This window comes from Protomyctophum bolini, assembly GCF_963924005.1.
Source record: "Protomyctophum bolini genome assembly, chromosome: 18".
Lineage (NCBI taxonomy): Eukaryota > Metazoa > Chordata > Actinopteri > Myctophiformes > Myctophidae > Protomyctophum > Protomyctophum bolini.
In genome coordinates this window covers 29,402,638-29,416,598 of record NC_137879.1, presented here as the reverse complement: position 1 = coordinate 29,416,598, position 13,961 = coordinate 29,402,638, and the positions used below count along the sequence as shown (strand labels likewise).

General features: G+C 44.6%; 1 protein-coding gene across 1 annotated transcript in view; it reads left to right on the top strand.

The window, feature by feature from the left end:
* Window positions 1-9,663, top strand: part of LOC308332856 (neurotrypsin-like) — a 33,058-nt gene extending 23,395 nt beyond the window's left edge. The window contains exons 8-15 of the mRNA XM_080788973.1: window positions 1,363-1,541; window positions 2,091-2,232; window positions 3,636-3,856; window positions 5,408-5,549; window positions 5,704-5,991; window positions 7,184-7,306; window positions 8,001-8,269; window positions 8,926-9,663. Of these exons, the coding sequence (XP_080645099.1) occupies window positions 1,363-1,541; window positions 2,091-2,232; window positions 3,636-3,856; window positions 5,408-5,549; window positions 5,704-5,991; window positions 7,184-7,306; window positions 8,001-8,269; window positions 8,926-9,635 (2,074 nt within the window). The 3' untranslated portion in view covers window positions 9,636-9,663. The remainder of the gene's footprint in view (window positions 1-1,362; window positions 1,542-2,090; window positions 2,233-3,635; window positions 3,857-5,407; window positions 5,550-5,703; window positions 5,992-7,183; window positions 7,307-8,000; window positions 8,270-8,925) is intronic.
* Window positions 9,664-13,961: the final 4,298 nt, after the last annotated feature.

Genomic DNA, 13,961 nt, shown 5'->3' with positions numbered 1-13,961 from the left:
TTCATATATCAACGAATCGACAGTACACTCGCTATGATTAACCACAAAAGCCCTGATTTAGTGTTGCACAAAAATAGTGAAAATAGCAGATCTACAAGCTATATACAGTATATGGGCACAAAAGGGACACAGATTGACAGGGAAACATTCCCGACTCAGACATATTGGTGGTGCGTTTTAGGTGTACATCGGTCCGAACTCTAGATGGCCTGAACCTCTAGTATAAGATAGGACTTAATTGGTTCATGTTTGTTGTGTAATTAGAATCTAAATCTGCAACTAAAATGGAAAATTGGATGAGTAGGATGGAGGCGCTACGTCCTCCCGGTGGGGGCTCCTCACTGGCAGGTGAGCCAGTAGGATAAAGCAGCAGTGACAAGACAACATAAAAATATGTGGAGATGATTCATTGCTATAACAACTACATTGGGAGATAAAAGGACTACAAATAATTGTCTACTCTAAATTTGAAAAAGAAAATAGATTAGAACATAATGTTGATCGTATCTCCTGGCTGAGAGAGTGGCGTCCCCACAGACAGTATCTCAGGTACCGACAGAAAGCATTTTCTTCAACGTTAGAACTGCGAACAGAGTGAACTCTGTTTCTGTGTTCGACATTTAACGTGCGTCTCATCTCCTCAAAATGCCAAAGGACCAGCCTCGCCATCTGTGTTTGTGTATGCGAGGAGATAGCTGGGAACAGCTTGTGAATAATGGATATCCTCTGGCTATTCTCAAACCGCTACAGAGGTGATAATGGCTTTGACAACTAGAAGCACAAAGATGTATTCTGTAGGGCAAGACTTCTGCGTGCGTGCGTGCGTGTGTGCGTGAGTGTGTGCGTGCAAAGAATGTTACTCTTGTGCACTCTTCAAATATAGTCAAAAATATAGTCCCCTCCTTTTATCCTGCTACACTGTGAAAAAAGTCAATCTACAAGCTCTCAACGCTCATAGATATGGCTATTTCCGCAGGTTGTTTGCTCAAAAATTGTCAATCTGCGACACATTGTGGGCATGTAGATCGGCTATTTTCTTTGCCTTCTATACATCATGCAATAAGTACATATCAGCGGTATCACTCATGAGAATGCCAGGTAAATAAATAATAATCCAAAGTGCTTTACAATGTGCATTACTGTACATTCACCCATTCACGCACCGATGGCGGAGGAAACCATGCAAGATTCGAACCTGCTCATCAGGAGGAGAAGTGGTTCAGGAGCGGTTCAGTGTCAGTGCTCACTGCTCAGGAACACTTCGACACTAACGCATCCGGGATCGAACCGCGAACCTTCCGTTCTACCTCCTGAGCCTGGGATAACGGGGGTCTGTGTGTGTGTGTGTGTGTGTGGTTCCAGGGGCGTGGCCAAGGCGTGGTCGTGGGCCCACTTCGGCCAGGGTTCGGGGCCCATCATGCTGGATGCTGTGAGGTGCACGGGCAACGAGCTGTCCCTGGACCAGTGTCCCCATGGCGACTGGGAGCAGCACAACTGCGACCACATGGAAGACGCCGGGGCGTCCTGCAGCCCGTACACAGGTGCACGCACGCACGCACGCACGCACACATGCACGCACACGCACACACACACTGCTATTTTTAACCCCAAGCTCACTAGTGTACGAATGCATCCATGTCAAAAGGATCCCTGGCTAATAAGACAAATATGCCTTAAAACGTTATACTTTCCCTCTATAACTAATATTAAAAAAATAAAAACACCTTAAATATTTGTTTCATAAATAGAAAATATTTTACTCAATAGGAACTGCTCCCGTCGTAAGTTGATGACATATGCCAAAGTATTTCAAATATTGCTTTGATGCTCATATTATCCTTAGGAAGTATTAAGTTGTATTTTCTGGACCGTGACATCACCGTCCACAAGCAGATCAGAGAACTTGTTTGAGCCTAATTATTCAGAAAACCCCAGACCACGGAAAATCCACTGAATGTTCAAAGTTCAGGTTTTTTGGATGCAATTGAGGTCAGAAAACCATTTTTTGTATTATGTCACCAGACCTTTAATCCTGGCGAATGTGTGTGTGTGTGTGTGTGTGTGTGTGTGTGTGTTTTTCTTAATATAAGATGGCGTGGTCAGGCTGGTGGGAGGGGACAGTCCGTGGGAGGGCCGTGTGGAGGTGCTCCACAACGGAGACTGGGGCACGGTGTGTGACGACCACTGGACACAGGAACACGCACAGGTGGTCTGCAGACAGCTGGGCTACAGGTGAGGACGCACACACGCACACACACACACACACACACACACACACACACACACACACACACACACACACACACACACACACACACATGATTAGTCATTTGTTCATGCTTTTCCCCATGCACATCTCTTGTAAACTCTCAACAGCTTTCAACAGCCACTATTCACTGTGAAATCAACATTAGAATGCATGCCCCACCAACCTGAAAAGACTGCTCCCTGCATGAATGTATATATGTCAAATTAACTATTGACTGTTGACTAAGAATTTATTTAAGAACTATCCTTAATTGGAGTCTTATCTGTCAAAAAGTCAGTAATCGGGGGACGCTCCAAAATGAGTATTGGCATCGGACCCAAAGATCTGGCACCAGTTGGGCTCTGGTTGTCGTGACCATCTTTGCGTTCCAGAGACCAGACACTGTCGGCATGTGTAGGATAACAATGTAGGAAAGGACATTACATACCTGTTTCTCAATGTCGAGTTAAATAAGCACTGAGGATTTTAGAGTGTAGACTGTGGTTCCAGTGGTTGTTCGTTTTAAGGACCCCCGTTTCATATGCATTAGGCCCTTTTGATAAAATGTTTTAATCTTTAAATCTAAGAAATTAAGTCTGGTACACCAATCTACACCGTAAAAACCACAGTGTTACTTTAACTCTGAGAGGGTACCCTAGTTGCACCCCTAACTCTCCCATTTCTACCATTTGTACCGACCCTTAAGCCTCCATTTGGAGTGTTGGTCGTTGGTCCCTGTTGATAACCAGTGGATTACACCAACTATACATCTTTGCTATCACGCAGAAAACGTCTCCATATTTCTCTAACTCTTTTATATAATGTTTTTTAAATTAATGCCCTTCTTCAAAGTAGTGAAAAATCTACAAGCTCACAGTCACAACACGAGACATGCATGGTTACCACCTGTGACCCAACAGCAACCAAATTAGTTGATTGATTGATTGATTAATTCATTGATTGTATGCTTTATTAGTCAAAACTGTAATCCACAGAACAGAAAACACTAAAAAAGAATAACACAAAAAGTCCTGGGTCATTGTTCCCATTGTGGTCCATTCCTATATGGATTCAATTCATCAACAGAGCATAAAATATTATTATATTATAGGACCACAATGGAAGTATCGATTAAGTATGCTTAAGTATTCAATCAATCGACCCGGACACCTAGGCTGCTAATCCAGCCTGACAGCGCGTCAGGTGATTCCTGATCGCGATGACCTTTGCTGCGTGTCACTCCCCATCTCCTGTAAACTTACTGTACAGCACACTATCAAATAAAGCCAGAAAAAGCCCCAAGAATATCTTAAAAGAATACAAAAATAAAAGTATTCACTCACTCACCCAATCAATCTATCAATCATCACTGCTGTGCATCTTGCAGGGGCCACGCCGAGGTGGTGGCAGACGGTACGTTCGGCGAGGGTGTGGGCCTGATCCTGATGGACGACGTCCAGTGCGAGGGGTCCGAGACCTCCCTGCTGGACTGTCACCACGGCATCTGGGGCCGGACAGACTGCTCCCACGCCGAGGACGTGGGCGTGCGCTGCAGGGGAGGGGCCGGCCCCGAGACCAACGAGGTGCCGGTCATCGCACCTTCCACGGGTAAGAGAGGGAAAGGGGGTGTGATGGTTAATCAAACTAACCCGTTTCATGTCAAGGTTCATTATTCGGCATTTGAGCCACGGACCACCATTTGATAAGATTTAGCCTCTCGGACCTATAAGAACCAAAGAATATTTTGGATGTTGGATAAGATTTTGTCCACAATTCCATGCTGCATTGATGTTGGGTACCATTAGAAAAGATACCAGGCAAACGTTGATTAAAATAATATTTCTTCTACATTCCCAAATTGTGGAGTCTTGTACATTAAGTAATGCAGATGTTTAACAATAATTTAACTATTGAGAGCGTAAAATGAAACCAAATGGTCCATTTAGGGGCGGCAGTGGCTCAGGGGTGGAGTGGGCTGTAGAGCAGCTGGATGGGAACCGTGGGGTTCGAACCCGGGCTCCCCCAGAGTTAGTGTCCTCGAGCAAGTCTCTCTATTTGCTCCGGATGTGCAGGCTGGTGCATTGCATGGTTTCCTCCGCCGTCGGTGAATGAATGGGTGAATGTAATGCACAGATCTATGTAAAGCACCATGGATAAAGGCCCTATATTAATGCACCATTTGCCATTTATTTTCATTTTACACTCGATCTATAAGGGTCCATTTGGTTACCAGCTCTCCATTTATTTAGCTCTGGATCACCTGGAACCCCCTCAAGGACCACCGAACTAATCGATAAAATAAAATGTATTATTTTATTATTATTATTGAATGAATAATGGTTTTATTATTATTATTGAATAACAATTCAATTGATTTACAAAACCACAAAAAATAGCCAACGTACTACAAGCTGTTAGTGACACGTTTAGAGCTTGTAGACTGGCTATTTGCATGACATCAATGTATGATAAAACATAAAATAGGAGTTAAAAGTGATATATTTGGGTTAAAACAAACATTCCGATATTAATTATATGATATTAATGATTGCTATGTAGAGTGTTTGTTCAATAGCAGGGGTCCCTGTCTCTCTAGCCAGTTAAGAAACAGTTTTTCAGCTTCATTTTTATAGTGTTCCAACTCATTGTTTTTACCTTGTGTGTGTGTGTGTGTGTGTGTGTGTGTGTGTGTGTGCATGTGTCTGCGGCGTGTATATGTTTGCTGTCACACAGCTAAATGTCCAGTGAAAGGTGTGAATGTCCTCTGCGGTCTGCTCTCCATTCTAATTCTAATAGAGTGTGTGTCACTGTCTGCACACACCTCTGGGATACAGACACTGTAAACAGCTCTTTATTCTTTTATTCTCCTCTGCTGTCAACACGTGGCATTTCAACCCGCCGGACAGACACACGCACACGCACACACACACACACACACACACAAATGTTCCATCGACTACCTTTTTTTGTCTTTCGAAAACGAAATGAAAACTAAGCCTGGGGACTAAAACTATGACTAAATATACTGACAAAGTGCTACATCAACTGTAGGTTTAGTCTACTAAAATAGTATAAATATATAATGTAGTATTGCAATGGGAATGCTATGGTGAGTTGAGTGAACGGTCCCATGCTGATGTGTTGTGATGTGTTGTCCAGGTCCTCTGGTGCGCCTGGCCGGAGGCAGCACCAGGAAGGAGGGCCGTGTGGAGGTCTACCTGCATGGAGACTGGGGCAGCATCTGTGACTCTGGCTGGAACAACCTCAACGCTGCCGTGGTGTGTCGACAGCTGGGCCACAGGTCAGTGTGTGTGTGTGTGTGTGTGTGTGTGTGTGTGTGTGTGTGTGTGAGTGTGTTTGTGTGCCCACGTGCTGTTTTACTCTGAGAGCATGCACGTGTGAGAGAGAGAGAACGTCCTTCTCTAACTCTTCATCCACTACTACTAATGCTGCAGCGGTGGGGCTGTGGCAGCGGGGGGGTTCGGCCAGGGCAAGGGTCCCATCCACCTGGACCAGGTGCGCTGCACGGGCAAGGAGGAGTTCCTCGGGGAGTGTCCCTCTCTGGGACAGAGTCTCCAGGGCTGCAGGCGCCGGCAGGACGCCGGCGTCAGGTGCGACGTCACCCCAGAGAAGACCAGGCCACTGGAGCCGGCCATGGCGCACCAGCTGACCTGCGGCCTGAGGAAGATCACAGAGGAAGGAGGGAGCAAGAAGGAGAGCCAAGGAGGTGACGACATGCTTAGGTGAGTGGTTCTCAAACCTTTTCATGTCAAAGAACCCCAAATGAATTATCAGGAAAACATGGGCACTACCCAAATAAAATACAATTAGTTAAATAAACATAAACGGTCCAAATGGCCTGGTCCATTTTTACACTTAAATGTTAAACATTTAAAGGAACATTCAGCCACTAGAGGTCACACTTGTACCCTGTGTTGTATATAAGGCAGTGGTTCTCAACCTTCACTGTATTTGTAATGTATCCCAAAAACATCCTTAGGCCAATTTGTTTGGCCTAATGGTTTTGTGACATAGTCAGGAGTAAGTCAGTAAGTAAATTGGCCTAAATCTAAGGTTTAATCATATTTAATTCAATTGGATCATATTATGTTTATGTAACTATTATGTAACTGACTTAGTGTTATTTTTATATCAATATATCGGTACATAAATTGTTATAAACTTTTTGAAATATCATATATATTTTTTATATTTTTTATTTACAGTAATATTTTGATTGGTTCAGTTGATGTTATAGTGGTTGCACGATTATATTATACTCTTACTGCACTATTTACATTAGTATTTTACCAGCCTCGGAAACGCAGACGTTTTTATTTAGTATTTTACTAACTTGTAGCTGCACTTTAACATGTATTAATGGATTATTTTAATTCATTCCTAGATCAATGGTTCTCAAACCTTTTCATTTCAAGGACCCCCATAACGGGTCCATTTGGTTTTATTTGTACACTCAGAGTTACAGACAATCCGACATCTAAGGGTCCATTTGGAACCCCATCAAGAAACCATGAGGATCCCTGGACCCCACTTTGAGAACCACAGTCCTAATTGTTTTGAGGGGCGCTAGCCCCTCCTATGCCCAGCTTTGTATGTGCGTGTGTACCCCATAGCGATGATTTGATTGGCTGAGGACTTCAAAAGTGAAGATAAAAAGTGAGGTCATAAAAGTGAGGACGCCAAAAGTGATTGGCCAGAATATGATGATGTATAAGAGCGCCTCTCACTTCACACGAGTGTGATTGTTTTATTTATTTGTATTTATTTATTTATTTATTACACACTGGTATGAGGTATCAGATCGATGCTCGGTATCGACCGATACGCAAGTTCTAGGAATGTATCAGGAATGTATCGGGAATAAAAAATGGTATGAGTACATCTCTGGTTAAGACGTGGTGTTGTCCCTTGCAGGAGCTGGTGGCCGTGGCAGGTGTCGGTGTGGCTTCAGTCCCAGGCAGAAGATGGAGGTCCTCTGTGCAGTGGGACCCTCATCAGCCCCTGCTGGGTCCTCACCTCAGCTGACTGCTTCAACAGGTACTTGCTGTCTGTGCTTAGATTCCCCTCTCGCCTCAGAGACAATACATCATCCAGGGAAATCTAAATAATTTTTAAGGGGCGCTAGCCTCTCCAACGTCTGGCTTTCAGACATGACGTCATGTGGCAGCCAATTCTAAGGACATTGTCCTGTGACATGGGGCATGTCACAGGGTGCCCCTCACCCTTCCCTTTTTCCTAGATTTTTATCCCATGATTTTGTACCCCCATTCTTTGACCCAGTGTCAATTATCTAATGTAAGCCTGGGCTCTACACTCTGGGGAGAGCAATGGACTGACCTCAGTACTTCCTTCACTACATGAGGAGTCCAAGCTGCTTCTTTTCACCTTAGAGGGGGGAGTTTCCCTGGTAGCGCGTGGAAGGAACACGTTATTCCAAACAGTTCCTTTCCCCTCCATCAGGCACCTCGGCTGACCAGGGGAAGGCAGTTTAGAGACGAGGATTACTGCATGTTTAGGGTACCTACCTAGTACCTACCCTAGGTGACACGGGGAGAACATGCAAACTCCACACATAATGGACACAATTGTGATTTTTGAGGGGCGCTTGAGTCTCCTACTGGAGACTCTGCCGGTCAGCAAATTATTGCCTCAGGAATGCAAAACAACTATGACTAAAACAAAATCAAAATTTGCAGTCAAAATCAATACTGTGCTCAACCTGTCTCCTCAGGTTCGGCAGCGATGCCTCCAGGTACGTGGTGCACGTCGGGGCGTCGGGGAGAAGCGTCACCCCGGAGCAGGTGGTGGTCCACAGGAAGTTCAAGGGCCAGAGCGGGGGTCACGACCTGGCCCTGGTGAAGCTGCCCAGCAGCACCAAGGGTCACTGTCTGACCTTTGACCCCAGCACCAACGCGGCCTGCCTCCCCACGCCAGACATGGCGGGCGGGAAGGCCCCGTCTTCTTGCGTCGCCACGGTTACCACGGGCTGGGAAGGTCCAGGTACTGTATTTTATTCTTGAACATCGTGTTCTCTGTGGTTCAGCAGCTTTTCTCCTTCTCTCTATTTCCACTATACTACTAAACTATAAACTGCTGGAACAATCAGAGCCAGATTTCGACTAGGCCAAAGAAGTACCTACGATGTACGTACCTCCATGCATTACTTTCCATATTTCTTTTATACTTCAATTATAGTTAACATGGGAGATGATCGGGCTGAAACCTTGATTCGATCGGGCTGAAACCTTGATTTGATCGGGCTGAAACCTTGATTCGATCGGGCTGAAACCTTGATTCGATCGGGCTGAAACCTTGATTTGTTCGGGCTGAAACCTTGATTCGATCAGGGTGAAACCTTGATTCGATCGGGCTGAAACCTTGATTTGTTCGGGCTGAAACCTTGATTTGTTCGAGCTGAAACCTTGATTCGTTTGGGCTGAAACCTTGATTCGATCGGGCTGAGACCTTGACGAATTTGGAGGCATACTACATACAGTAGATGTACTTCATAGATGACTGACGTCTTAGCCTGGAGATCCAAATGAAGCATCACAATTATTATTATTAGACTTGATCTTGTATTTTACACACAATTTACCACAGTGGATCCTTAAAGCTTGATCTCATATCCCACCTTTCCAATCTCTTCCTCTTAGATTCCACGCTCGCCACCTGGGTCCCTCTCATGTCATCATGGCAATGCAAGAAGCGCTACGGCGACAGCTACTCCAGTCACGGGACACTGTGCGCCGGCAGCCCTCCGGACACCAGCCGTCTCTACGGCGACGGCTGTCAGGGCAACTCCGGAGGCGGGCTGGTGTGCCAGGGTGAGGGCGGGCGCTGGGTCCTCACCGGGGTGGTCGCCGGCGGTTATGGCTGCGGCGACCCCACCTCCCCGGCACTCTACACGCGAGTCAGCAGGTTCCGTGGGTGGATCCAGGAAGTGGCTGAAACACGCAGCACAGTAGAGGAACCCGCCGACGCGCAGGCAGAAGAGTCGAGCGTGCGCATTCAAGGGAATGAGCACGCATTCCGCATTTCGCAGGAGGCGACGCGCAGCGACGCGCCAGAGGAGGGCTCTCACACCCAGCATGAGAGCGCTCACGACGACCTGGTTTACGCCAACGATGTGATGCTCGTCGACAATGACCTGACGCATGTGCGCGAGGAGGAGCGCGCGCGCGCCGAGGTCAAAGATGAATACCCCCACGTGCACAGCAAGCTCAAACACACGCACGATCAGCAGCACGTAGATTCCGGCGACGGCAACGAGGTCGGGGTGAAACACGTGCACAGCCATAACCCACACGTGCACACTAAGAACACACGTCCTCCTCACGCTGCCGACGTGCACGCCCTGGTCTGACTGAGGTCGTGCCATTGGCTTACCATCTGTGCCATGTGACTCTGATGAAGGAGGAGGTGGAGAAAAGGGACGGGGCTCAACGTCAGAGGCCAAATTCAAATTCCAAATGTTGTCTCCTCGCCACCTCTGTCCTCCAGTATGGTGGTGTTACGGTGGAATTGGTGACACGCTCAAACATCAAGACTCAAGACGGTCACAAATTTCATCAGGTCACCAATTTCATCAGGTCACCAATTTCACCGTAACGCTGCCATGTTGAGGAGGTGGCGAGGAGACACAAATATGGGTATTGGAATTTGGCTAGAGAGGAGAGAGTAAGATCGCAATGGGAAGGAGAAGACAGGGAAGGAGAAGACAGAGACTCCTTTACACTCAGTGATTATGAGCTAGCAACAATTATGGCCGTCCTGGTGTCTGTGCTTATTTCAACTCGCATCTCAACTCATTGTAACTCGACTCTACCTATAAGTGAACTCATCACCAGACATTTGTGATTGCTTCTCCTCCGGTGATAGTGCCGATGTGAGCATATCGACCGCTGTGGGGCAAAAACCTTGTAATGTATATGACCAAAACTCTTTTCAGGTTCCAATGGATCCAGTGAAGTTATTTTTACTTTTCATTGGACTTACCGGTAATCACTTTAAATCTAAATTATTGCATCCCTGTTTTGGACACAAAATAAAATGGCGAGAGTATTGAGAAATGTTCACACGTTTTTTTTTTTAAATAGCCGGCGCGTTGTGACCTTATGTGTAGATCGCCTAGTTTCACTACTTTTGCAAGACACTGTAGGCCAGGGTGTTCAGCTGGGAGCCATCCTGGCCTGGTGTTTCGCCCCTTTCTCACCAGGGCAGGGAGTGACCCTGGACTATGCATGGCAGGGGCGTCCTCCTCCCAGAGCCAGGCTTGCACCTGGCCGCATACCTGATGGTTGAATATCGTAGGTTTGTTTGTTTGAACCTCTCTGAGCACTTCAGCCAGTACCTAAATAAGTATAAAATAGGGCAATACATGAAACAAAGATGAAACGGGGAGATGACAAGGTTTCTGCCCGACAGCACTGACATGCTCACTGCGTTGTCAGTATATTATGTGTGAATCAGTGTGATGCTTCTTTCAGTCCATGTGAGTGGGGAGGGCGAGGACTAGCGGGGGCACCTAAGGAAGGCTTCTTCCTAAAAATGGGTCTTATAGTCAGACATTTCAACACAACGATGTTGGACTTTCACAACGATCCAAGTATTGCTTTGGCTGGCATAACATTTTGCCAAAAGAAATGTACATATGTATGTATAAGTATTTGTTTTTTTTGAGGGGTGACTTTAAATTATCACAGACCTTTTAATGTATGCCACAAATAATGAGTATTCTGCTGGGGTCTAGAAATAAGGGCTATGATAATAACTGATGTTATAATAGCTGTAATAGGCCTTTCTCATGGCAAGCATGTTGACATAGTTGTGTGTTGGTTACCTCACAAGTTTCCGACGATACTAATTAAAGCTTGTGTTCCGGTCAATCAGAGTCAGGGTGCTGCTGTTTGGCTCAATGGACAGTAGGGATACGCCCTACTGTGATATACATATCGGTATCGGCCCATATTTGACATTATTTGTCAATATCGGCTATGTTGGTGTGTTGGTCATCTGCAACCTACCAACCTGTAGATTCTGTTAACAGTTATTTCTTAATTAATATATATTCTTCCTGGCACAAAAGGGGGAATTAACGGCAAAAACGAAATAAACAAATATCGACGTCGGCTAAATTATTACTTCAGCATCGGCCAATCATTTCCATATCGGTGCATCCCTTCTGGAAGGACTGCTTCACTTGCATTGTTACCAGTGTAACACAGTGAAGGAACTACCATTAGACTAGTATTTGTCAGTATGGCTGCCGAGGGGAAAAGGCCTGTTCGTAGGGGACAAACATCCATCAGTGTAGCCATTTATCTCTTCTTACTGTACCTCATTGCATGGCATCCGACTCCTAACAATTGTGCATTAGTTCAGCTTTGATAGAAACAGAAGTCGTGGGTGATGTATACCTACTATAGGAAAACTATACTACTATATCCAAGCATTCAACAACACGGCGGTTCGTCTCCTGAGGTTCATGTCCTCATAGGACCTATACCTTTACCGGTGGCATTGCTGTTGTGACATTTAGACCAGTGGTTCTCAAACCTTTTCATTTCAAAGCCCCCCATAACTCTGAGGGTATACAAATGGAACCAAATGTTCCAAATTTAAATTTGTGTACTCTCAGAGTTACCGGCCCGTAAGGGTGCATTTGGAACCCTCTTACTTTGAGAACTACTGATTTAGATAACTTCCTTATGATAACGACCATATCTCATCAACGCTACAGTATGTTATTAAACTGGACCAGACAATTGTCCTCTTTCAAAGCCATTGGAAGCCTGCGGTGGGGTCACAATTTATTTATTCTTTTTTTTTATATGATTCCAATGAATGGCTTTAGATAGTTAGTCAGATGAATAAAATAGATAGATATCCAGTATTCTGGTTACTAGTTTAGTCCGTGTACAGTAATGCATTTGTTCTTGATTGACATAGATAGCTAAATTGTTCAAACTTTTAATGTGGAATGATGTCTTTGTTCTGTTATTTATGTTCTCCAGACGGACATTATGTGACTTAACCAGTAGATGGCGACATTGTTCTATTTGAACCAGAGCTGCAGGTGTGGATGAGAATGGCTCTGGTGTTGGTTTTATATACTGTCTCTCTGTGGCTGCCTTGAATGGACTTGTGCTCAGTGTACTGCGTGTGTGTGTGTGTGTGTGTGTGTGTGTGTGTGTGTGCGCGTGTGCGTGTGCGTGTGTGCCATTGTATTGTGTAACCCTGAACGCCTGTTTTTATATACCTGTACATAAACTCAGCCTGTCGCTATCCTTCCCCTCGCTGACTTTTGGAATTTTAACTACTTAAACCCGGTCAAGCATAGGGCCTATACCGTCCGGCCTATTCATACTCCAGTTTTCGGTGATGGTGACCCTCATCACCTAAAACTGTATGAGTATGAATAGGCCTAATGAAGTCCTTTTTCCCCAGCCTCTACACTTACATCTGTGCGAAAAATAGCCGATCTTGTGACGCAAGAGCTTACTGTAATAGATGATAGCCTATTTTCACTGAACGTTAGGCCCAGAATGACGGACGCTATGTATGGGTTCATGTGGTTAAAATGCAAAACATTTCATTTAAAACCTGTAAATGTGTCCGTGGCTTGAGAGCGAGGGTGTTTACTTACTGCTGTGATGTAAGCCTTACTTGACCTGTGTTAGACCAGTCTGTTGTACCTCAGTGTTAATATGCTAAATCATGGTATTAAAGCATAATACTTGGTGAGAACAGATCTGTGTTGTTGGTCTCTGTGTGCTCTCATAGTGTGCTGGTAGAAGTAGGCCTATACTTGGATATAGCCTATAGCCTACTGTTTTTTTGGGGGTTTTTTTTTATCTGTGGTGTGAAAAGTACACTTAAATAGTATCAATATTGCAATATAGAAATACTCTGTTACAAGTAGCCCCCACTGTTCCAGAGCCTGGGTAATAGCGCAGAAATGGTTAAAAAGGAACCCCATGGGACATTATTTCAGCTTGCCTTGCAGTATACACACTTAAATGATTAAGGAAAAACTGTAAGAAAAAATCCACCCCAAAACGTTACTGAAAAGAGAAGTATAGATGAGATGTGATCTGAATGTTTTCAGCAATTCTTTTGGTGTTTTTGTCCTGTAATAGAGTCAAGATGTGCTAGAAACTTAATAGTAACCATTTCTATGTATAAGCCTATTCCTTGGGTCCTAATTGTATGGAAACATCTGTTAATTGTTTATAATTTATATCAATAGAACTATGCTTTTCCATTTTTGGATTTAGGTAGGATTGTGTAAGAAAGGGTTAAAAATGAACCACATGGGACATTATTTCAGCTTGGCACCTTGCAGAATCTTAAAATACACCCTTCAAGGATTAAGAAAATAACTGTTGGAGCGTCAAAATCCACCTAAGAATTTAGTAAACAGAAGTATAGTCTGAACGTTTTCAGCGATTTCTTGGGGTGTTTTTGACCTCCCACTGAGTCAAGATGTGCTTGAATCTTCATAATAACTTTTTATTTTATTTTTTATTCCTTGGGTCTATGGAAACAATTTGTCCCTGTAGGTTGTTATGTCAATAATTATGCTGTTTTCTCTTGTCTCTTCATTTGCAGGGTAAGAAAGGGTTACAAATGAACCCCTTGGGGCAAAATTTTCCCTTTTTACTTTATGATGAATTCCTGTTCTGTTCTT